This window comes from Arvicanthis niloticus, chromosome 20 (genome assembly GCF_011762505.2).
Source record: "Arvicanthis niloticus isolate mArvNil1 chromosome 20, mArvNil1.pat.X, whole genome shotgun sequence".
Classification (NCBI taxonomy): domain Eukaryota; kingdom Metazoa; phylum Chordata; class Mammalia; order Rodentia; family Muridae; genus Arvicanthis; species Arvicanthis niloticus.
The window spans coordinates 34,218,613-34,245,080 of NC_047677.1; the positions used below are offsets into that span (position 1 = coordinate 34,218,613).

Sequence of the window (26,468 nt, forward strand, 5' to 3'; positions counted from 1 at the left end):
TGTGGAGAAAGATACAACGTATGGTTTGGGTTTTTGTTTGTTTGTTTGTTTTGGTTTTTTGTTTTTTTAAGTGAGTTACTATGGGCTCCTGGCAGGCAGAGGGATTTCAACTGTGTTTCTCTCTGTTCTCTAGGTGAGGCCAGCTGTGCGCAGGAACTCCTGTTCTTCACTTCCAACGAGCCAGGTCAGTATCTCCATGCATGCACACAAGCACAGACGAGTAGTGTACCCTCTGATGCCGAGATATGTTCTAGAGGAGGTTTCTCAGTCGGATTGTCTCAAAAGAATTGGGTTTTGCTGTTTTTCTATGGTTTGAATCCACTGTTTGTTGAAATCACTCTATTTTCTCTTCAAGGAAAATGATCCTAAAATGAACCTTTGTGTGCCTCCTCTTTCCTTCCTGTGGGCCATTCTAACTAGAAAATCAAAATGGTGGCATGTGGGTCAGAAATCTCGCGGGTGGGGGGAAGTGGAGGGAGTCCGGCAACAGAGTCTCAGGGCGGTCCGGCATCAGGGCTTCCCGCGTCACCAGCGGAGGATGTCACATTCACGCAGCTGTCGGTGGGCTGGCCGGCGGCTGCATCGGCAAGGTTCCAGGGTTCCAAAAGCTGGGAATCAGGCGGAGAGACCATGGACACGTGGAGTCCGGTTTTCCAAAGCTTTTATTGTTCATGGCATGGTGAATGGATGCAGGTGTTGTGCGATTCCCGCGCCAAAGGCCAGGGGAGACCAGTCTTATAGGGAAGGGAGAAAGGGGAGGGAATAACTTAATTAGCTACGCCCCTGGCCTTTTGATAATTCATTAATATTTAAATCTCTGGAGGTAGAGACTTGTTAATCACGCCCTCTACCTGTCCTACGTGACTGAAAGTAACAGGTTAAATGGAGTTACCTCGTCCAAGGCCCAACAGTGTCAGACAGTTGAGGATCTTGAGCATCTGGGTGTCATGAATGGAGATTTGACTCATCTTCATCTTAGCCTTTAGGAGATACAAGAACATGTCTTAGAATAGTAGTGGACATTTGTTGAGCATTCATCAAGATTTGGTTCTGTCCATTTGTTTTTATTCTACATTTATGTGTGTCATATAAATGGACAAACATATATATACATACACACACACACACACACATGTATACACACCTACAACAACTGTGGTGTGCAACAACTTTTGGTTGTTTTGTTTTTTAGAAGATTTGTCTTAATCTAAAACATAAACTCTTATTTGAAAAATTCTTCTTCCACAAGGAGACTGAGGCCAAGAAAAGTTGAATGACTTGTTTAACTTAGTAACTACAAATAACCCAGGAACACTCAGTGGTGCAGCTGTTCCTATAGAACTTACTCTTTAAGTAAATAGGTATTTCCCAGCATGTGTCAATAAAGATTATATATATATATATATATATTCTCTGACTCTTAAGAAGTTTCCAAGCAGATTTAAGAGGCAAAATGTTAAGCATTCCAATATGGAAAAGGTTAAGAATAAATCATGATCTTTGTGTATGTCCAAAGTCTGATTTGGGGACCCATAGAACTTTCATAAAAAATCCAGTGTTTTCTGTTGTGTGAGATTATTTTGAATTCAGTGTTCCAAGTGTAAGTTTTCATCTGCATAGATGATAAAGGAATGTTTGGAGACAGTCAGGATATAGACTTTCAAACTAACTGAGATTGTACAGTTGCTCCCAGCCATGGTGGTCCAAAGGACCATAGACACAGACACCCTATTGCTTAGAAGGCGTCAAGCCTGAAAGCTGTCACTGGGCAGGACATCTTTGATAAAAGGCTACAATGTGACATGGGCCTCAAAGTACCTTCTTCCTTCAAATCCTCAGTGTGCCTGAGATATTCTATGTACAGTAGATAGGTTTGGATACATAATAGATAAATCCCAACCAAAGTTCTGAAAAGGGTCAGTAGCTAAAGTTTCAGATATTTGCAGATTGCGCTTCAGCTGACAGCATCTCTTGCCGTTATACATCCTCCTTTGGTCTGTATCTAAAGAATAATTTGTAGCCATTGTTAATCCTCTGGGAACTTTAAACACAGAGTCACTAACAACAAGGTAGGGAACAAATTACAAAGGGGACCCTCTAGATAAATTCTTTATCAAGTGCTGACAGCCCCAGCTCACCTAATAGCCTTACAAAAGCACAGTTAGTTAAGGGGTATCTTTAATCAATTAAGAGGTAGTTGTATGCTATTTTATAAGAATTCGATCTATAAAGGTTGCTATATCCTAGATCATTCCAAGACAGATTCTATTCCGTGGTTCTTATTGGGGGAGATCCCATTACAGGCCAGATCCTCACCATTAACTGATATATGGCTAGCTGTGATAAATGATATGCCATAAAAAATAATCAATATGACAATCATCAATCTATAATTTATTTAAAGTAGTCAAATTACACTCTAGATTATATAATGTTGGAGCCCAAAAGGACCTTAGAATTCGCAAGCTGTCACTAACAGTAATTACTCAGTTAGCAGTCAGCTTTTTCCTTTGCTTTCTTGGGTATCAGCAGGCTTTGGCTTCTCTCTCGTAAAATGGCTAGACACATTTTGAAACATTGTAGCTTTGCTTGGTAACCTCCCTCAGTAGAAAACAGACAAACCCCGGCCTGGGAGAGAAGCACAGTCTCTAAAGTGTTTGGTATACAAACATGAAGCCCTAAATCAAATTCCCAGAACCTACCTCTAAAAAGAGCTGAGCATCACCAGGGAGGCAGGGACAGGTGGACAGTCAGCCTGGATCAGCAAGTCTCAGGCTACCAAGCGACGATGTTTGTAAAAAAAAAAAAAAACACAAGGTGGACAGTGCCTGGGGAATGAGAGCCAGAGGCTGTTCTGTGGCCTCCAGCCGTACCTGCATGAACACAGGCATGCACACACACATATATACGTGTACCCACACATACATGTACACACACATACATGTACACCCATGCACACACTCACACACGTATATACATGTATACACACATACATGTACACCCATGCACACACACATATATACATGTATATATATATATATATATATATATATATATATATATATATATATATATACACACACACACACACACACACACACACTGGTGGTTTGAATCTGGCCCCTTTACTTCCCTTCTCTTCTCCACCAAGGCTCTCCACTCTCCATCCATCTCACTGCACTAAACCAAAAGTTGGAGAAGGAATTTGAAATGAGCTACAAATAGCTAAGGGACAAAGGAGAAGGAGGCGGGAGGTAGGAGAGAGTATGGACTTGGTAGAAATGGGGAGAGGAAAAAAAGGTGTGGAGGAGAGCAGGAGGCAGTGCTCAAACCAACGGAATGGCTACAGGTTGGTTATCTAAAGACTTTATTTATTTATTTATTTATTTATTTATTTATTTTTAGTTTGAGAAACACATAAAGCCAGTGACTAACCTAAAACCAGCTAGCTCTCCTCCCAGGTCCTTTGTTCCCTAGGCACCTTAGGGCAGAGATTGGGAAATAGGCCAATCAAGACACGAGAAATGAAGGGTGCAAGTGGCCAGGGTCTTCCCAGATGCCTGTGGCCATTGCCTGTCTGCAGATCTTCCTTCTCAGGCATATTGTCATGGAAGGGTAAACTGTCAGGAGGTCCTGACGAAGCACTTATGCTTCCTTACGCCACTCTCGTGTTTTCTTTCTTGGGTAATAGCAAGTTCCCAGTGTTTATGGGTTTTGATTTCAGGCTTCGTCTCTCTGTGGAGAAATGAAATGTCTTTTAATTTTTTAGTCAACCATAAGCCAAACCAAGTGCCCCCCCCCCAACACATACACCAGCTATACTAACAACTAGGGCTTCTTACATTCTTCCCAAATGCCAAGCAATTGACGGCACTATGCCTGGTATTCATTTTCAATTCCAATTTACGGAAGCACAAAAGGAGGAAGGGAAGGTCAAGAAACTGAGGCACTATGCCTGGTATTCATTTTCAATTCCAATTTACGGAAGCACAAAAGGAGGAAGGGAAGGTCAAGAAACTGAGAGGACACAAAGCTCAGATTGGGTTCATTTTGTCTGACCGAGAAGTTGAATAGACTCTAGATGAACTCCAGGCTAGAGGAACTTTAAACCTTTCCATTGCAGGTTATTCTTGCGAGGGGAAAGACACAGGCACCAAATGTCATATTTCTACACTCAACATATCTGACAACACATTGGGTCATATCCAATGTATGTTGTTGGAAGTCACGGGCATAAACACTCAAGTCAATGTGGGCTGAATCATGGAGTCAAGGCAAGTCCCTATAAGGTCACTCGTTTGAGCCTCCCTCTGGTGACAAAGCACTGGCACCAGCAAGGTGATGTAACTTGACCACTCTCATAGTTAATAAGTGACTCTTCCTGAATTCAGCCCAGGTTCCCGATCCAGCCCAGGCTCCATCCCTGTTACATAACACAACCTAGAAAGTGCCAAGACTTCTGAACTCTCCAACTTTGCCACAGTTCCAATGAGAGAGTCCAAAATACACACACACAACCCAAGCCATGTCCAGCAGAGAGAGATAAGAGAGTGCCAGCGGTATACAGATACGCCGGGGTACTAGGAGCAACCCTCCTTATCAGCAAAAATGTCGACACAGAGCGTTCCTTTTTCTCCTCATCAGAACATAACTCTCAAAGCTCTGATCCCGTCCAAGCCATCTCAGCTGACCAACCCATCAGCATCGGCTGCTCTGTAATTTTGTCTCTGCTCTGGCCGCTTATTAGCTGGGCACTCTGGATGAAGTAGGTTTTGGACTTCCCTCTCCTGGCCCACAAATGGCAACGGCATTTACCCTCATCCTTAGGGCCATGAGAATGTGATGGGCACAGGCCATGTACTAAGTGCTCACCAAGGTTAGTGATCTTCTGGGCCTTCCCAGAATATATCGGCAGGAAGCACTGTAACGTGGGTGGGTATCTCGAAGTTTACTGGTGCCCTTGGGTACTCATGCTACAAGAATAGTTACGGTAACATTTCCTGTAGTCACCTCTTGAGTAAAGATGCGGTGAGTGTTCTCATTCTCTCTCTATTTCTCTTCTCTCATGTGTGTACATGTATGTATGTATGTATGTATGTATGTATGTGTGCAGTCACGTGTCTTCCCTTCCCCTTTTCCCTCTTTCTTGCTCCTTCTTTCTCCTTTTATCTCTCTTTCTCTCATATGTGTCTGCATGTATATGTGCATGCATGCACTCAAGTGTGCACACATGTCTCCACCTCCCCTTCTCCCTCTTTCTTGCTCCTTCTTTCTCCTTGTATCTCTCTCACACATATGTGTGTGCATGTATGTGTATATGTGTGCACTCTAGTGTGCATACACATCTCCCCCTCCCCCTTTCCCTCTCTCTTGCACTTTCTCCTTGTATCTCCTCTCTCTCTTTCCTCTCTCTCTCATATTTGTGCATGTATATATGTATGTGTGCACTCACGTGTGCACACGTTTCTCCCCTTCTCCCTCTCTCTTGCTCCTTTCTTTCTCCTTGTGTTTCTCCCTCTCTTTTCCTCTCTCTCCCTTTCCCTCTCCTTCTCTCTTCTCTCTCTCTCTTCCCACCTCCTCTTCCCTCCCCTCCACCCTATGCCTTCTCTGTCTGTGGGTTCCAGTGGCCCATCTACAATTGCAGTTCTTCCTCCTGTATCTAGAATCGCTGGAGTTTCCATGAATCCTTCCATTGTTTCAGCCTCTGCCCTAACATAATACCCAAATCATCTTGAAGAGCCTGGCTTCCCCTTCCCTTCCAGACCCTGCACGGCTGCTTCCCATAGCCCTTGCATCTCAAAACAACTGCAATGTTTCCAAGCAAGACATCTATGCAGAGACAGTCGCTGCCTGCAGGAAACTTTTGCTTTCAATTTCGAAGCACTTCCGAGCTCCCCGCCTCCTTTAACGTTAGTGGCATGTTGAGCATTATGGTCTGTTGTCTTTTCTCTGAGCCATGTGCTGCTGCTGCTGCAGGTGAGTAGCTAGGAAAGCATAACACTGCAGTTTGGGCCCTTCCCCCTTCCCCCTTGATAACCAGCCTGGTCTAAATGACACCTCCAGGAAGCATTCCAGCACATACCTCTCTCCCTCAGCTGCCACACTGTCTGTCATGTGGCTCTTGCTCTGCTCTGGACTTAGTCTTGGCAACACATCCTGACCATCTATCACACAGCAGAGGGAGCCTGCCAGGACTGTTTTTGCTTTCCCCCCAATACCTGTTTTCTTCCTTCTGTTTTAATAATTCAATGGCCTCGAATGGACTTCTTTTTCCTGATGGTACTGTTACCGCTTAGTAGTTGGCAAGTGTGTGGTGCAAGGTGGGTGTGGCCATTGTGTGTTTTCCCCAGCGCTATGAAGCAGCTAAGTGAGGGGCCTGGTGCTTTTGATCGCCAATTATTGCACTGTCTCTAGCCCTGTAGGGCTTGAGCTTTGATTTCATTTCTTACCAAGGAGCTAATAATGTGTAAAACTGGGCTCCAATGGGAATGGGAGTTTCAGTGGGAAGACAATCTGATTCGGGAGTTCTAAGGTAAGACCTGGTATCTGGAGCTCCTAAGAAACCAGTGAGGTTTGCAGGTGGATACCTCAAAGCATCTTATGAGATGGTGCTGGACAGAATGGGGCTGGACCCTCACCTCAGTCTGCCTGACTTTTAAACACAGGAGGAGTGGGGAGGGCGGTTTGCTGATGGGTCTTGTAGGTGAAACAATTGTATCAGCTATTGTTGGGAGGAAACTCTTGACAGAAGCAGTTCAAAGGAGGATGGGTTTATTTAGGCTCATGGTTTAAAGGCAAGGTGTTGTGAAGTAGCTGATCCCAGAACATCCCGAAGTAGAACAAGATGGACTTCAGCTTGCCTTCTCCTTTTCATTGTGTCTGGAACCCCCACCCCACCCCCACCCCCCACCGCCAGCATTGGCTGCTGCCACCCACATTCATGATGAATTTTCCCTCAGTTAAACCTCTCTCTAAACGTTCTCCCAGACATCCCCAGATGTCTGTTCCCATGGCAATTCTAAATCCAGTCAAGTTAACAAGAAAGATGAACCACCATATAATTACCGCCTGTGTGTACGTAAATATAAATGGAAGGGCTTCTGAGAGTTGGAAATATAGCCTCGGGGTAGAGCGTGTGCTTAGCACGCTCTGTGTCTAGTTTCCAGCATACACTTGCATACACACTCATACAAGTGCCAATCAGAGCCATAGAACAAACACTTAACAGACAATAGGAACATTCACGACACCACTTATTGTAACTCTTATACTGATGATTGTTTCTTAGTCAGACAGAAGTGAAACCACAGGAGCACAAGTCTGGACTGCATCTAGCTATCCGTGGTGGTGATGTACAGGAGTGTCCTAGTTAGGGTTACTATTTTGCTGCAATAAAACACCATGACCCGCAAGCATATCAGGAAGGAAAGGATTTATTCGGTTTCTACTTCCAGATCACAGTCCATCATTGGAGGGAAGTCAGGACAGGAACTCAAGCAGGGCTGGAACCTGAAGGCAGGAGCTGATGAAGGCAGGAGCTGATGCAGAGGCCATGGAGGAGTGTTTGTTTACTGGCCTGCTCAATATGCTCTCTTATAGAACCCAGGACCAGCAGCTTAGGATGATGGCATGATAGGCTGGGCTCTCCCCATTGATCACTGAGTGAGAAAATGCCCTCCGGCTGGATCTCATGGAGATGTCTTCTCAATTGAGGGTACTTTCTCTCTGATGACTCAAGCATATGTCAAGTTGACACACAAAACCAACCAGTTCAGGGAGTCTATGACCAAATGAGTAGAAGTGTTTAAACTCTGCAAAGATACTTCCTCAGATGAACTATTCACAATGTAGCGACAGCACACACAACACACCTTTTTAAACATTTTTTTTTAAAGAGACTTATTTATGTATGTGCATTAGTGCTTTATTTGCATGACAGAAGAGGGCATCAGATCCCATCACAGATGGTTGTGAGCCACCATGTGGTTGCTGGGAATTAAACTCAGGGCCTCTGGAAGAACAGCCAGTGCTCTTAACCACTGAGCCATCTCTCCCGCCTCACACATAACACACTTTTTATGTTATTCTACAAAACAAGAAATTGAGCCCCAATTTGTTATGATGACCAGCTTCTGTGATGTGAATACTTCTCAGGTGACTGATATTTCAGAGGGGGCACACCAGCAACCCTTCTTCAGTATTTCTGCCCCACACATAACATTGCCATGATGACCTCTAAGGCATCAATTCTATGCATGTGTTTTAATTGCTACATTCTGTTTTTTTATTTGTGGGTGTTTTGCCTCTATGTATGTCTTTGTACCACACGAGAGCCCAGTGCTCACAGAAGCCAGAAGAAGGAATTAGATTCCTTAGAAACTGGGACTACAGGTGGTGGTGAGCTGCCATGTGGGTGTTAGGAATCAAGTCTGGGTCCTTGGCAAGAACAGCAGTGTTCTTAACTGCTGAGCCATCCCTCCAGCCCTGTATGGGTTCTAACAAAATATAAAATAATTAGGAAATGGTGGCTTTTGAGAACTTAATATTTTGAGAACTTTCATTGTAAGTTTCTACAATGTGTGTGTGTGCGCGCGCGCGTGTGCACGTGTGTTAGTTCTGGCACTATTTAACAGGCTTGTCAAGTTTTACAGTTTGCTCTTGTGAATTAGCAGGGGCTGGCCCCAAAACATTGAGAGCTCTTTGATTCTCAACTTTAGCCTTGCCTTGATTGGGATACCCCTAAGGGACTTACTGCCTACAATTTTAGTTTTAGGTCTACCCTGGGTCTCAGGAAACTGAACTGGAAATATTTGTATTGAGTTTGACCTTATATTTAAAAAAAAAAAATACATCAAATCTAGTTATTCAGAAGCTGATCATACACACAGCCATCACAGAGATATAGCCTAACCACAATCCATCTGGTCACGTCACATTTGCAATAACCACGGCCTTGGCTTCTATTTTATATTAGTCGGTGCTGAGTTTGCACAGACATGGGGTTCTTTGTGCCATTTCTTATGCATATTTGGGGCACTTTGGGAGTATTTAGCCTTCCATTACATGCATCGATGAGTTCTGTCTGCACGTTATACTTTTTATGAATGAAATCGTATCGTGTGCACATGCACATACATGTATGTCGTATGTTCGTACGCATAGAGGTGTGCCTTCACATATGTGCAGTTGTATGTCTAGGCCTGAGGTCAATGCTGGGTATCTTCCTTGACTGCGGTTCACCTTAGATTGTAAGAGAGAGTCTCTCACTGTACATGGCGCTCATTGGGTGAGGTAAGCCAGCTGGCCACAGATGTGTAACTGGAGACTTTTGTGGGTGCTAGGGTTCTAAACTCAGGTCTTCCCTTACTGAGGCATCTTGCCTGCCCACCCTGTATGCTTTCCGGTGCCTAGCTTCTTTCCCTTGGCGTTGTGGATATGAGATCCATCCAGGATGAATGTAGCAAGACCTCATCCACTTCCATTGGTGTACGGTATTCTATTGTATGAATGGATCTCAATTTACCATAGATTTATTCATTCTACACGTAGTGGGTTGTTTGCAGAGGCTGGTTCCTAGGAACCGAGGTGCCAAAAACATTCTGCTACGGATGGTAGCGTTACTCTAATCAAAGCAAGTCCCCTCAGCTGGCCTTCCTCAATCAGTGAGTTCCTGTCTTCCTACGGCACACCCAAGGCCATTGGTCCATTTCTGCTTTTACTTCCCTAAATCCTGAGGCCACGGTTTCTGTGGTTCATAGATCATCCTCCTGAGTCGCTTCTCCCTGCAGCTGCCCCCTTTCATCAGGACATCTGCATTTATTCTAAAGGGTCATGGTATCTGGCTTCACATCAGTAAGCGGGGTGAGAGTGACAGTGGCCACAGAATCAGGGCTAAGTCGTCTGGCAGCTGATCAGTGAGGCTCCTAGAGAGAGGTCCAGTTCAGGGAAATGGCTCCCTGGTGTGTATCAAACAAAAATCAACAGTGAGCTCCCTTGACTGGAAGTCCACCAAGCACTCTGCCCTGATGTGACTTGGTCTGGAGAGAGTGTTGCCCATCAGTTGTTCAGCGGGCGACCCCTGCCTTTAGGGTATCCCTTGGGAAAATTTTTGGAGAGAGGAGAGGGAGCGGTAAGAAAGAAAGCAGAGAGAAAGAAGACAAGATTTTTTTTTTTCATTTGGCTCCAAGCACACCCTAACCTTAACTGGCATAGCTCTGTCTCCTTGGTGTTTATCTATAGTCTTTCAGCTTTGCAAATGTCTGTGCTGCAGAGACTCACCCTCTGACAGCCCTGGAGAATGTTTTCAGTGAGCTAGCTGCAAAGCACTGTCACACACACACACACACACACACACACACACACACACAGTCGTCTTCACACCTGCGTCATCCATTGCTTTCTGTTTGAATTCTTGCTTTCTCAGGAGAGCATTAAGAAGCCTGCTCTGGGCCACAGCTCAGCCACACACCCTAGCTCTGTAAGGAATCTGTAAAAACAATGACCCAAAGTATGACACATATAAAGCACCCAGGGGTAAAAAAGCACATAAGTTGCAGCTAGGTAGGTCAAGGGGCCAGAACACCAACAGGCAGGTATGGATGTAGAGACAGGAGATTCAAAAGTTTAAGGTTATCTTCAGCTGCATATTGGTTACACACTAGCCTAGGTTATGTGATACCTGCTCTCTAAGTAAATAAATAAATAAATAAATAAATAAATAATAAAGCAAGTTGTGGGGAGCTAGGAGTTTGGCTCAGTTGCTGAAATACTTGCCTATATAAACATACAGACCTGAGTTCAGATCTCAAAGATCCACACATCAAGCTGGGTGCTGTGGTTCAATTTCCAGTGTTAAGATGGGGATCCTGCAACCCCAGTATTGGGATGGAGTATGGTAAACAGGTAGGTTCCTGGAACTCACTGACCTAGCCAGTCTTTGAACTCTGAGTTCCATGAGAGACCCTGCCTCAAAGTACAAGATAGGAAGCCGCTGAGAAAGACATGGGCCCCTGGCCACTGGCCTCTGCATGTGCCCATGTGTAGACATGTGCATATGCACACACACATACCACTCACATACAAAACCATCAATACCTGCCTGAGTCTGACATTCCACCCCACGTTATAGAAGTGATAAACCCCACACCCGAGATGGAGGTGAGACTTTCATCCACAGACCCTGACTTTTCCCTGAGCTAGCAAACATCAGTTTCAGGTAGGACTCCTCCATCACCCATGGATCTGAACATTAACGCAGGTCACCCCTTCCCAGTAACGACAATAGCGTGGAACGAATAACAGTACCCATACACCTGTGACTTCAGAGATACAGGCGTGCTCACAGGTGTATGGGTACTGTTATTCTCCAGTTGGCACGCCGCCAACTGGAGAATTCAGAGTTGCTATTCTCCTGACGAATGTCAGGCTCAGTCACACCTGCTGACCCATGCTTAAAATAGTGTCGCTGCAACTGATTTCTGCAGAATCCGTTTGCCTTCTAATTCTCTTCAGCTTGCTCATTTCTGTTAGCATAAATATTTTCTTTGGATGCTCAAACGTTCAAAGCCAAGAATTTTCCCTCCTCTGCTAGAAATAGAAGTGTATGTGTGTTTGTTCTGAGTGGCCTCGGCTGTCTTTTTTTTTTTTTTTTTTTTTTTTAGTTCCGTTTCCGTGTCTGGTGTTCGGCACAATGTCACTTTGATTTCTGGGATTTTTTTTATTTGGTTTTGTTTTTTGTTTGGTTTTTCCGTTTGAAAGCCTGGGTCAAAGGGAAACTGGCTGGCTGCGTTTTACAAACATGTGTTTTCAATGCTTAAGCATCTTCAGAAATAATTTTCCAGAAGTTAGGAGTATTTGCTACTCATTCTCTTGAAGATGACCTGGGTTCAATTCCCAGCACCCAAACATGGCAGCTCACTGTCTATAGCTCTGGTTCCAGGAGATATGACAACCTTTTCTAAAGACCAGACACACAGATGCAAGATGCTCATACACATAATAATAATCATAATAATAATAACTTTTAGGGCCTGGAGCAATGGCTCAGTGGGAAAGAGCATTTGCTATATACTCATAAGGACCTGAGTTCACATCCCAAGACCACCATGGAAAGGTGATCATGGCTCTGTGTGCCTGTGACCCTACTGCTGTGGCTATGGAAGCAGGATGGATCTCTGGGCTTGCCAGCCACCAGCCTGTCCCCAGTTTCAGTGAGACCCTGTCTAAAGGAAAGAAGGGAGGGAGACATAGGCCAGGACACACAAATCATCCTCTGGCCTACACTCTTTCATACATACACTTTCATACACACGTACACCACACATACAGACATATACCACATACCTATACACACACATAAACATACACCACACACCATACCACACACACACATATACATACATACATACATACATATACACACCACACACATATACACATGCACACATACCATATACACACATAACACACACACCACATCATACACACCACATACACACATATATACATACACACACATAAATACACATACACATATATACATGCACCACATATCACATGTAAGTACACCGCACACATAAATACACATATACCACACACACACACAGAATACACACATCACACCACACACACATACAGACATCACACCATACACACATACACACACCATACACACATACACACATATACATATATACACACAAATAACACATACACATATGCACATACCATACCACATACATATATACCACACACATACACACACATACATACCACACACACATACACACCAAACACATATACACCACATATACCACTAATAACAGTAATAATAATTTTATAATTGGTTTGTATAGGCACACTCAGTATAATTAACAATACATGGTTACACTTATATATTCCTTATATTTTTAAATCCTGAAATATTCTCCTTTACAAAAGCTATACACCGTGAGCATGGCAGCCTACACATTTAACCCAAGCACTGATAGTGGCAGAGGCATGTGGACCTCTGGGAGTTCAAGGCAACTTTGGTCTACACAGTGAGTTCCAGGCAGCTGGAGCTACATACGTAGAACCTGTCTCAATACCAACCAAAAGAAATAAAAGCAATACATGTCAGAAGTCCTATTCTGCCATAGAAGAATGAAGTACTGCAGCTGGCTACAACACAGATTAACTTGGAACCATTTGCTGAGGGGAAAGAAGAGAGATAGAGTCTCCAGACTGCAAGACTCCATTCACGAGAAAGGTTATGAGCAGGCAAAGTCACCATCAGAAAGAAGAGGGACGGCCAAGGCTGGAGCAAGCACCAGTTAGGACAAGCTGATACGATGCCAAGATTTCTTTGGGGGTTGACAGTCATATGCTGCCGTTGCATATAAGTGTCACGGTCTAACTTTGGGGGATATTAAAAACAAAAAATTATACATTGTAAATAAGTAAGATTTGTAGCAGGTGAATTTGGTCCCAATTTTTAGTTAGGTCATGTTAAGTAGAAAGAAAACATCAAGACAGGGGCCTGGGAGATGTCTTAGCAGGTAAGGTGCCTGCCACACCAGCGTGAGGACAGGAACCCAGCACCTGCATTAAAAGCCAGGCAGGCTCTGTGGCCCACATGTGACCACACACACACACACACACACACACACACACGGCAGACAGAGACAGGGATCTCTTGGGGCAAGCTGGTCTAGACAAACTGATCCAGATGAAAAGACCTGGCCAAGCAGGCAGGGGTCAGCTAGGACAGGACAGAAACCCCCGTACAGTACTCAGATCTCTCTGTCTGGCCATCTTCAAGAGGCCATGATCAGGGCAACATGTCCATCTCTCAGAGGCCCTCCACTGGCCCCACTATTTTTCCAGCTACGTTCCAGTCATAATGACTCCATTATGGTTATGAGTGAGAACCCACTGCTGACTGCAGGGACCAATCCTTTCCCTTTGAAAATGGACAGGCCATGGGCCATGAGTGCATTCCTTGCTTGGCTCCGTGGAAGGGATTTGGTAGGTGTCCTTCGATTTGTGGTCCATGGCTACTCCTCAGCCTGCTTTCCGGTATTGTTGTTGGGTGCAGCTAATGGCCCTTTACGTCATGGCTTCCATATCTGTTACAAACCAATCTCCATTTCTCATTGGTCCATATGCCTCTTCTTTCTCTTTTCTAGCCAGGTAATGACTCCAGGAAGGACTCGGAAACCCTTTGAGTTGATTGCTAATGTCTAAAAGGAAATGAGAATGTTATATATACATATACATGATATACATGTACATCATATACATATATATACATATAATATTAAGATTCATAAAATGATGATAGGTGTTGGAGTACAATAATCAGAGTTCTTTTATTGCCCCCAACCATATAAATCCCTCAGCGCCTCTCGCCCTTGAATTCCCATTTGGTGGAAGGGTCTGATCTTGGGCCTCTCGGTTCCCATGGTAACGGATGCCCTTCTTGCTGGGAGGCAGTAGTGGGTGTGAAGCCTCCTGCCAAGCTCTGCTCTCACAATGGACCACAGCAGATGTCCCTTACAGCCTTCCTCTCACCCACCACAGGCTCAACCACATGCAACTCTCAAAGCCACTGGGCTTCATAATCCGTTAGCAGAGGCAGCCACACAATGAGCTCTCTGCTGGTCCTAGGTGCAGGGTCTCCTAGGGAGAGTGGGGTGGTTACATTCCTGTGCCCGACTCAACATTTATTGGTGCACATGGGCAAAGTACTGTGTAAAGATTTAAAGATTTAAATACAAAATTCTGACAAAAAAAAGAAACAAACAAACAAAAAAAAATGAGTATCTCAGAGCTGGAAATATGTCTCAGTTAGTAGATGGCTTGCCAAATGTGCATAAAAGTAGAGTCAGTAGAGTCAGAAGTTCAAGGTCATCCTTGGCTATGTATTGAGGTGGGGGCCAGCTTGGACTACAATGAGAACCTATCTAATGATGATGATGACATATAATCCTGATGGGGTATAAGCAAAATAATATATAGAAATGTGATTATCTGTCTTATAAATTGATATATGATAAACACCCCCAGAAGACAGTGCAGAAGGAAAGGCCTTGCAAGTGCACCTTTTTCCAAGATACACCTGGGACCTATCTACTTGGCTACCTCTGTGAATTCCACCCTGGACAGAGAGATCCTGTGTGTCACTGTCCCCTTGACTCTTCTCCACTCTGTTCTTGTGGTAGCCTTGTGATAATTAGGTGCACCTTTTGAAAGGCCACCAGAACCTGTTCTCCTTCTGTAGAAACACTAGCTACCTTTCGCACCATTAGAAGTAACTCCAGACCCTGGACTGCAGAGAAAAGTTGACCCATGCCCACCCATCACCCTGGCTTCTCCTGACTTTGTCTACTGGAGAGCTCCTGTGCTTTCTGCCTTGTGACTTGGAGCCTCTCAAAGCCAGGAAGCAAGAAAATGGAGCCCCTTCATAGGAGGCCTCTTCTGCAGGCCTACACTCAAGGGTCTCTCTCTCTCCCTCCCTCCCTCTCCCTCTCCCCCCTCCCTCCCACTACTACCACCACATAGCCTTTCACAGTCTTCAAGAAATCCCAGCACAGCTGTACAGTTTTTGACTCTGAAGTCCAGTGTAGCAATCCTGACCCTTGACTCAGTCACTCCTATACAGGCACAGGCCTACATACAGTTCTGTGGTTGGTTTTCCTGAGGCCAAGAAGTGAAAAAAAAAAAAAAAACAGTTTCCATAGACAGGTGAGGACAAGCCACTGCGTAGGCAGAGCCATCAAGGAACTTTTCCATGGCCTACTTTCAAGACAAATTAGGCCAGTGCACCTAGAACACACAGCTTCAGCTTCGTTGGGCTGGTTAGATCTAGTCTGAAATTTCACTCTTAGGGGGTGGGGCAGGGTCTGTGTGTAGCTTAGGCTGGTCTCAAAGCTGAGATCCTCCTGCCTCAGCTTCTCAAGTGGTAGAATTTATAGGTATGCACTACCAAAGTCCAGCATTTTCATATATCTTTTAAGGAGTTTTTTTTTTTACTACAGTGTGTGTGTGTGTAAGAGAGAGAGAGAGAGTGTGTGTGTGTAAGAGAGAGAGAAAGTGAGTCACACATGTACATGCCATAGCTCCAGTGTAAATGTCAGAGTACAAGTTTCAAGAGTCTGCTCTCTCCTTTCACCACATGCGGCCCAGGATTTGAACTCGAGTCATCAGGCATGGCAGCAAGCCCCCTTGACCCAGTGAGCCATCTCGCCAGCCCCATCTTTTAAGTTTTTTTTTTTTTTAAGGCCTTTTTGTTTTCTTCAGTGATGGCAATGTCAGTGTAGCTGTTGTAGACGGTGGAGTTTTTCTCAATTGCTGACTCATCTCCCACACTGACCTTGGAGTTTTAAAAAAAAAAAAAAAAAAGAAAAATATGGCCTTGCTATTATCGTGGGACTCAAGTAAGGGCCTTGAGCAGATGTGTTAAAAAGCTCCATTTGATTCCCAAGAGATGGCCCTGGGTTTCCCGGGACCCCGGAGGCCTCTAGAGAATATAATGTTATTTAATTATTTTTTTTCTCCTCAAAACAGTTCATTGAACTTAGAATATTGTAGATGGTGGTGACAATTCTGCTGACTTAGATGACTCTTGTCCCAGAGATCCAGTTTGAGCAGCCTTGCCTGGAAGGTCTAGTCTAGCCCTGACTGCCCCCTTCTCCCAATGCTGAACCCATTCTCTGGTGCAGCCAATATGTTTGTCTTATATCTAAATCAGCCCAAGAGTTGAGCCTGGCACTCTCTGCAGAATGGAAGCTGAGCTGTCTTTAGTCGCAATTGTGCAATTTCCGGCACTTCCTGTCAATAATAGGAAGTCCCCAGTTGTTCTTCAGAACAGATTCCTCAAATACCAGAATCTTTGCTCTGCTGGTATTTTTGCTAGCTGTAGACCTAAATGATTTCTTATGGGTTATTTGTTTCTCACAGGAAGTTACCTGTGCAGAGAGCCAGCAGCTTCAAAGTCTGCTTCTACGAACGCTGCTCCCAGAAAAACAGTTTCAGGAGAGACAGAGGAAGTAATGATGAGAAAGACATCACACCCCAATAGTGGTTGCTCCAAATTAATGAAGGAACCCATAGTGGAATATCTTCCGTGAGCCCCACACTCCCTCAGATCTGAATTTCTCAATGGTTAAGGACTCTTACAGCCTCATCTGAACCCAATATGTGATCATACACCGAGTTGCACCTTTTGGAAGCAAACAGGCCCATTCTGGGGTTTCCCCTCAATGTGGGATCATAGAGCCTAGACTCTAAGGTCATGAGGTCACAGTTTCTTAAGAGCCTGCTTTATAGGGAGAAATCAGGCACCACAGAAACCATCATAATCAAGAACTTAGGGTGGGCAAGGCAACTGCCCTAGAAAGAGAAATGACTTGAGGTAGATGGGGGGGGGGAGAGAATTCCAAAGAGGGGACCCTTGGGTCAGAGGATGTTGCAGGATATTCTTGGGGTTCACATTGTGAACCCCAAGATTATGCTGTTTACCAGAAAACTCTGTTTCTAGTTGTGATGTGGCTCAGCCTTGGCACACTCCTGTTATCCCTCAGGCTGGAATACAGACACACCCTTAGCATACACCTTTAATCCCAAACAATGAAGGTGAAGTTAGTTTGTAGAAGGAAGCACTCGTGTTTGAAAGTGATGTCTAAATGAGTGGCAGACAAAGTGACGAATCAGAGAAAGGTTTGGCAGAATAGGATATGCCCAAGTCTCACAAGAACTACTTAAGAGAGCTGTGCAGGGGCTGGAAAGATGGCTCACTGGTTAAAAGCACTGACTCTTCTACCAGAGGTCCTGAGTTCAATACCCAGCAACCACATGGTGGCTCACAACCATCTGTAATGGGATCCTACAGATACAAAATAAATAAATCTTAGAGAGAGAGAACAGTGCAGGGAGAAGGAAGGATGGTAAACTTACCAGCACTGTTGTACAGAGACAGGTTGCAGAGAGAACAAGCTAGACACAGGGAGGACAGAAGGAGCCAGAGAATGAGAAGGAGCCAGGAGATTAGAACAGACTGCCAGAGTCAGTTTGAGATTAAGCAGAGCAATTCAGGAGAAGCCAAGAGAAGCCAGGTTGAATCAGTCAGCTTGGAGAGGAGTTTCAGCCAGAAGAGCTGAGTTGACCAGACAGACAGGGTGAGCTTATTCAGCAACAAGTCTCATATCATAGTCCAAAACCATTCTAGGCCTAGATAAGATTGTACAGAGTCTAGAAGCTTCCAGGACTAGACCTAGGTCAACAGAGGCAGTCTAGGAGATGACAATTACATCTGGCAAATAAAAGTTACTTTTACACTAGGGCACACTTAGGAACGGCTTATGGAACAAGTGTAGTGCACATTAGCACATGGCTAAACTCCAGAGATGTAAATTACTGAGTAAATATGAGGTCAGCTATTCCTCATCTTGAGTTTACATTCCTCGGTCTCCAGTGAGTTATCCTTGAGTCAGTGCTTATGAAAATCCTTCCTTTGGGGAGATCTCTGTCAGGATTAAGTGTGTAGGTTTACCTCTGAGGTTGATATTGGCTTGTTTGAAAGAACCCGTCTTCCTCATCACAGAACCCCCCACCATACCCAGGACTTACACATCAATCTACTCAGCTCTCTCACTGAGCGTAGGAGATGGATTCTGCCATGATTCCCTCTGAACTGATGGAAAATAACAAGGCCCAGGAAGTAAACCCCACCCAGTCATCGAAGGGACAGGGAGAAAATTGATATTGGGAATTCAAAGTCACTCCATCTCAGGCACCAAGGTTCCACCCTCTCACCATGTTGGTGACTGAGTCACATGACTCTTGATGCCCCTATGGCAGCCATTGGGTGATTTAACAATCTTATCTTTGGACTCTAGACACAGGTGATAATCCCCAGGAGGTGCTGAAGAATCATCCATCCAATGCCAGAAGCAAGCTCCTGCCACATGTTTCTCTGTTAGACAAGGGAATAAAAATGCCATTGAAGTTAAGACAGAATCTTAGGGGGCCACCACAGCCGGCTGATCATCAGGATTAGACTTCTGTTTTTGTCCTCAAGATGTTTGTTGGTTTGTTTGTTTGTTTTTCAAAATATGGGCAGGTGGGCAATGGCTGTCTATTTTCAGCCTCCTGGTGCGACGCAAATCACAAGTCAAATTCTGACCCAGACCATCACACACCTGCCTCCTCAAAACCTTCCTGAAAAGCCATTCTCCAGCCTCAGCTTTCATAGCTGCCTCTGACAACACTGTGGTTGACAGACAGACGGCACTTTCAGAACTTCTTCACCTTTAGTCAAGATCCAACTGTGAGATGACAATCTGTGCGTTGGTTCTCTCTCTCTCTCTCTGTCTCTCTCTCTCTGGTTTTGGTTTTTCGAGACAGAGTTTCTCTGAGTAGCCCTGGCTATCCTGGAACTCACTCTGTAGACCAAGCTGGCCTTGAACTCAGAAATCCACCTGCCTCTGCCTCCCATGTGCTGGGATTAAAGGCGGGCGCCACCACCGCCCAGCTCTATCTCTTGACTTTATCATGTAAAGAATGACTTTCTGCAAGTCAGTTGAATTCAGCTCTACTGGGTCTCAATCAGGTATGAGGCTCTTTCCTCTGAACACCTTTTTGGTTTTGGTTTGTATGTTTTTTGGAGGAGTTTTGAGGGGAGTTGTTTTTGTTCAATTTTGGGGTTCTTTTGTTGTTTTTGTTTTGGTTTTGATTTTTTATTTTGTTTTTTGTTTCAGTTTTGGTTTTTTTTTTTTTTTTTTTTTTTAATTTTTTTTTTGGTTATTTGTTTGTTTTTCACCACAGCTGGTAAAATAATTATCAGCTCTGAAAATGACCACATGACCAGTTTGTTAGACTTCCTCAAAGGGCCAGTTACGACTCACAGAAATCTGACAGCCTCCTGCCCACAGTGAGATAGCTGCTCTCCTCTGTGTGGAGAGCCTGGCTCCGGAAAATGTAGCTGTAAGTAACAGCAGCGTGTCTTCTTCTTTTTGTCTCTCCTTCTTTCTCCTGAGACCCTGCTCTTTTGGTTGTGTTTTGAGAGGCCTGCTATTGGTGCATAGCCCAGGCTAGCCTTGAGCTTAACACTCTTCCTCCCTTAATCCGACAAAAACCGGAGTTATGAGCCACCATACTGGGTCTGCAACTATCGCTTCACACACTCACACACACATGCATATACACACACACACATGCACGCACACACACAGACACACATGCACTCATACATACAAGCACACACAGTGGTATTTCAGGAAAGTCTCAAGCGCTTTGTCTTTCTGGTAGTGTCCTCCTTCAACCTGTGCTCCAGATTCCTTGGCGGAAACCGAAAGGGAAGGGAATGTGGTTTTTGGTTTGTTAGTTTGTTTGTTTATAGCTAGCTAACTCTGGTGAGCTCCCTTGAGAATCCATTGTTGTGTCTGTACGGTCAACATAAACAGTGAGTGAATGGACTCGAGTTAATTTCATTAGCGCGGCACAATCCAACCCAGAGCTTCCCATCAGGCAAGGTCTTCGGTTTTTGCTTTGATTTTTCTCTTAGTCACCGTAGCCTTTATAAGCTTGCATGTGACTTCCAAATGCCTTGGTAGTTTAAAGATTGTGGCCAGACAAATGACTGTATTTCTTGGGCAGCCAAAGGCCCAGTGTCAAAACTGCACCTTACAGGTGACCAGGATCACTAGCTGGCCAACACATTGTGGCTACTGCTTATGGCTGCGAGCCAGCAGTGCCTGGGACGGGTCTGCAGTAGGCAGGTTATGTTTAGAGAAAAGCAAAGAGAAAATAACACGTTCGCCGGAATAAACTGTCCAGGGTCAAAATAACAGTGTGGTGTTTTTGTTCTAGTGTGATATAAAAAGAAAGCTTGAGTTTCGCTTCCAAACTTCTTGCCTGTGCCCGGGCACCTCCAAGGACGTGGCTGGATGAAGGCAAACCATTGCAGGTTGCTGTGGAAAACCTTGGCCTCTCTAACGTGGCATCCACCGTCCTCTTACAGAGCTTTATAAATGGACTCTGACATGGACTACGAACGACCCAACGTTGAGACCATCAAGTGCGTGGTCGTGGGCGACAACGCCGTGGGAAAGACGCGCCTCATCTGTGCCCGGGCCTGCAACACCACCCTGACACAGTACCAGCTTCTGGCCACCCATGTGCCCACCGTGTGGGCCATTGACCAGTACCGTGTCTGCCAGGAGGTAAGGTAACAGGTTTCTCCTCAACTATACAACCAGTCCGGGGCCAGCCTGAGCTACTTGAGACCCTGCCTCCTCAAGGACAGAAAAAGCTGGACCAAATACTAATTTGCCTGTGATGGTGGCACAGACCTCCGAGCCCAGTGCTCAAGAAACTGAGGCAGGAGGATGGAGAAATTTAAGGTTAGCTTGGGATAAAGAAAAGGAAGGAAGCAAAGAAAGAAAGAAGGAGCAAAATTTTAAAAGAATACTTTGGCCATCACTATTGTTTCTTCTTTATTAGTCTGGTTCAAATAAATAAGGCAGGTGGCTATATTGCATATTTAAAGCAGAAGTGACCTGCTTGGTGCCAGTAAAAAAAGAAAGCAAAAAATCAAAGGACAAACTTGAGGGCGTGGCTGTGGTACAGCAAAGGAGATTTGAGTCATGTGACAGAGACAGTGAATTTTGTCTTGTGTCCCACCAGACAGTAGAAGGGCCCGAGGGGATGCCCCTGCAGAAAGAACACTTGAGCATATCCCTCCCTTCCTCCCTCCCTCTCACTCTTCCTTTCCTCATGCTCTTCCTTTCTGCCTCTTACAGGTCCTGGAGCGGTCCAGGGATGTCGTTGATGAAGTGAGCATCTCCCTCAGGCTTTGGGACACTTTTGGAGATCACCACAAAGACAGGCGGTTCGCATACGGCAGGTAAAAGAAGGCCGGGGGCACGGGTGGTTACACGGGGTTTCCTTTCCCTATCCAGAGAGGGTCAGGAAATTAATGGCAGCCAGATCATGCAGCCTTGCGATGATGAATTGGGCTCCAGGCTGTGACTAGGAAAGGAATAAATGGACCGCGTTGTTTCCTGGTGAGGAGGACAAACTTTTCCTCGTAACTCCTAAAGTCCGTTTTTGAAACCCCGAGTTAGCCAAGCTCGGAGATTTGTGAGACAAGTATCCTAATCGTCTGGTCCCCCAGTTCAGAGTCGAGTTACTGTTTGCCTTCGTCCATGGCAATGACTCTTTTAGAACACATTACCTGAAAAAACGTTTCTTATTTCAATTTCAAGGTCACTCGTGAAAGAAAGAAAAAAATCCGAGAAGCCCTTCTTGGGGCCTGATTCCAAAATGAAGGGAAACATTCACCTCTGGGTTGGATTTTTGGGTTTTTGTGTTGTTTTGTTGTTGTTGTTGGGGGGGGGGTGTTTGTTGTTCATTTTGGGTTTTTGTTTTGTTTTACTTTTTCACTCAAAGAGAAAAGGAAAAACCCAGTAAAGGGAAGATAAACCGGGAAGGAAACTTACATGGGTAGGAACAAAGTCAGAATTCCTTCCATTAAGAATCAGCACCGTCTTAGTCACCATCTCCCAGTACAAGCTGAGACCTCTTACACAGTTCCCGAGGAGGGGGGTTCCTAATCCTCCTCCATTGTAAACTGGCCTGCATCATTTCTGTTAGACTGGGGTAGTAGCATTGTTTGGTTGTCCTTCCCTCACATCCAATGCCATGTGACCTCAGAGAGCCAGATTACACACTCCCACCTAGTGATAAAAGATAAAACATTCCGGAAGCTTGCCCACTCTCCAGCCCTGGGAGGTCCCTGACAAGCCACTCCCACAAGGGTGAGCTTTGCAATGCCTCCAGTGACAGGAGACAGGTCAGTTTTGTTTGGAAGGTGCTGTGTAGCCTTCCTTCTTCATGTGTAGTCAGAACAGCAAACAGCAGTTGGTAAACTGAGGATTCTTTTCATTTCTTTTGTTTCCTTTCTGGATTGCGCTAATTAATTAATAATTAATTAACCTCGCTTTGCTGTGTAAACGACTACAACAGAGTAACATATGGATGTCAGGAGACAGTTTGCTAGGTTTGAGTGTCTCTTCCCACTCTGGGGGGTGTAAACATCACACACTGGTCATGGGACTAGGCCTCAAGTGCCTTTAACAACTGAGCCATTTTCTGTTGTCCTTTCTTTCCTGAGACAGAGTCCCACCCTATAGCCCATGTTGGCTTTGAATGCTCCACCCCCCTGCCTCAGCTTCCAGAGTACTGGGACTACAAACCTGCTAACTTTTTCAGTGTATCTAAAATAATGAGGTAGACTGTTAGAAGCATATTATTGGGAGGTGGGGGGGGGAGGTGCAGAGACTCTGAGATTTACCCCGGTTTGTTCAAGGAAACGTCAAAAAAGCAGGGCAGAGAAGCAAACATAATTTCTCACTTTTGTTCTTTGATAAGTTCATACATGTATTTATGAGGTGCTCTGACTACCCTCAACCCCACAGGCTCGCTTACGATCTCCAATCCCTGTCAACCTCCCTCCTTAAAATTCTCTTTCCCAGTGCCCGTCTTGTTGGTTTGTTTCGTGACACACTGAGTTTAGACAGGGCTGCCTAGTTTACCACACGTAGGTCAGCACATGAGGAGCGAGGCCCCCACTCTATATCTGACTCCAGTGCAGGCCCAGCTCCATGTACCTGTGCTTGTACGTGCATGTCACCACATGCCATATGGAGGTTTGAGGGAGTCGGCTCTCTCTTCTTTTACTACCTGGGTCCTGGAATGTGAGCTCAGATCATCAGGCTTAGAGGCAAGAAGGGGTTTTTACTGGCTGAGTCACCTCTGTAGCCCAGCCCTCTCTTATATGTCTGGCCTCTCCTCAGAAATGATCCATAACAATTAGGCCATCCACGATATCAATGTCTTTGGGGGGGGGGGTTTGCTTGGGGGAGGGGTGAGAGCCATCCCATGACACTTTTCCTCAGCATTTCAAGTAGTCTTCCCTCTCTCTAGTCACCGTCATGCCCCCGCTCCATAGCAGAATGTTTTGATCTTGTAGCTGGCAAGGTAGACAGCTTTCCTTGAATGTCCTAGAGCTTTTGATATTGTTTGGGTTTGGTTCGGTTTGAGTTTTGGAGTGTCTTATTTTATTTTGTTTTGTTTTGTTTTTCTCTTCCCACTAATGTTTAATGTAATGTTATCTCAAGGATTTTCTTTTCCGTTCTGTTTTGGTGGGGGGGAAGTTCTTTTTTGGTTTTGTTTGGGTTTTTTTTTTTTTTTTTTTTTTTTTTTTTTTTGCCTCACGTTGTTCTACACACACACACACACACACACACACACACACACACACACAAAGAACAAATAGACCCAACTGCACTCACCAAACACGCAGGTCTACAGCTATGGTCTTAAAGAAGCATCCATTGGAAATGAAGTCTTTAAAGAAAGGAAAAGTGGGCACGACTGGTGTGAAGGACTTTTAGAATCCTAGTCCTAAGAAGGTACCTGTGCAGGAAGAGGCACGGGATACATTCAGTGAGGTATCCGGGTAGACCAGTCACACTCAGAAACATGTTTGTGTTTGAGACAATGTGGTGTGTGGCCCGCTAAGCAGAATTTGCATGGCGTTGACAAAAGCTGCTTTGCTCTCGTAAGACTTCAACTGCCCCACAATCTCACAAGGGTACAGTGGGCCTTGTGCTGCCCACCTAACAGAGCTAGGGTTGCCTGTCTTCTCACTCCCAACAAAGCAAACTGCTCCTTCCCTGGGCCTCAACGGCTCAGGGTCCATTAAGGTTCTGTCACTTGCACCCTGTTCCCACTGAAACAGCAACAGGAACCATGCCTGCTTGGGCCCTTGGTTCCTATGAGGGGCCCTCCTGCTACCTGCCTGGTATTACCTGGTATTTCCTCAGTCCCTACCCACCCATGCCCACTGCCTCCTGGCCTGCTGCCACAGACCCCACTCACTGCAGGAGAGACTTAGAACCTAGAAAACTACTCCTACCCCATCTCTGCCACCAGTATCTTCAGGAAATGCTTAAAATGTGATGCCATATTGGTTCGGTGCTCAGAAAACTACACTTTGTAGGAAAATTTGGGAGCACATTTTGACCCTCTCTATTCTGTGGAGAGCTTTGGCCAACTCTCCCCATTGCTATAAGAGAGCCATTTTACTTCATAGTGGCTTCCCTTTTCAGTTTTATTTGTGGAAGAGAAAGCATAATTGCAGCTTCAGCTAATCACTTTGATGTAGACGCCTATTTTGGTGTAGTGTGTGCATGTGCACGAGTGCACACAATTGAATGTATGTGTGCATTCACAGCATTCAGAAGAGGGTGTCGGATCCACTGGAACAGGAGTTCCAGATTGTGGTGAGCAGAGAACCAAACCCAGGTCCCTCTGTATAAGAAGTGTTCTTGTGCACTGAACCGTTCACGTCTCAGTCCCTAAACCTGTTTGTTTTGTTTGGTTTGGTTCAGTTTTGCTTTTGCTTTTTTACTGCACTTGGTGTGAGCCACACAGTTCAACAAGATAAGCAACCACCATAAACTTTGAGGCACTTGGTCTACACGCCAAGGCATTTGGACCCTTGTTAAAATAATTGATTGCATTCCCAGGGTGACAGTGAGAGAAACCAGACTCGTGTCCGGATGCCTTGGAGACCTCAGTTCTGGCTTTTTCTGCTTCTCAACATGCAGGAAGCTCACATGTTACCCCCTCCAGTACTCCCTGAGCAGAAGGGTCTGGTTTCTAGAACAATCCAGCGGGTCTAATAGGAATCAGTGGCAGGCAGCTGGCCAACTTGAATCTGAAAACTTTCTGACATGGTTTAACCATACACAGAAGGCCACTGCTCTCTCTGTGGTTTACTGTTTAACCCTGTGCCCGCCCCCACTTTGCCAACTAGAAAAGATAGCTCCAGTGTATTAACGGTCTTCCTAGATCTCAGACAATGCGGCACCTCTGCCAACATCAGGTAACCCATCCCTGGGGGAACCCTAGGAGGCAAGTGTTCTCCCCACCACTGGGTGAGGAACTGCCCTGGCTCCCAGTCCTGAGTCTCAAAGGGCAGTCTCACCTGTAGCTCTCAAGGACTCAAGCCTCCTACTGCCTCTCCTACATCAAGACACCTCTATCTCATTTAAACAGGATGCAGCTGAAAACCACCCCACCTTGGAGAGCAAAGTTTCTGTTTGTTCCTCCGTATTTGTGCAATTGTTGACTGGCATTGTTACCTATGGTTTAGTTTCTGGCTCCTTTGCCCTCAGGAAGGCAAGTCGCCCATCCCAGCACAACAGCTGATGGGGGAGGGGGAGTCCTTCCTCCGGAGCACCATCCACTTTTGGATGAACTTTTAAAGCTCTTCTCTGGATCTTTTCAAATGTCAAGAACAAAACCCATACATAGTAACCATGACTGTCACAAGCCGTTCTTTTCTTGGCAGTGAAGAGCCTCTTAAAGGGGTATCACTCATCCCTGAGAATGACAGGTCACACTTTGACGGTGGGCAC

At 45.2% G+C, this 26,468-nt stretch overlaps 1 protein-coding gene across 4 annotated transcripts in view; it reads left to right on the forward strand.

Moving 5' to 3' along the window:
* Rhobtb1 (Rho related BTB domain containing 1) overlaps positions 1-26,468 on the forward strand; it is a 125,269-nt gene that overhangs the window by 61,096 nt on the left and 37,705 nt on the right. For all 4 annotated transcript variants that reach the window (XM_076916935.1, XM_076916934.1, XM_076916936.1 and 1 more), the window contains 3 exons: positions 134-184; positions 21,002-21,203; positions 21,783-21,886. In XM_076916935.1, the coding sequence (XP_076773050.1) occupies positions 21,012-21,203; positions 21,783-21,886 (296 nt within the window). In that variant the 5' untranslated portion in view covers positions 134-184; positions 21,002-21,011. The remainder of the gene's footprint in view (positions 1-133; positions 185-21,001; positions 21,204-21,782; positions 21,887-26,468) is intronic.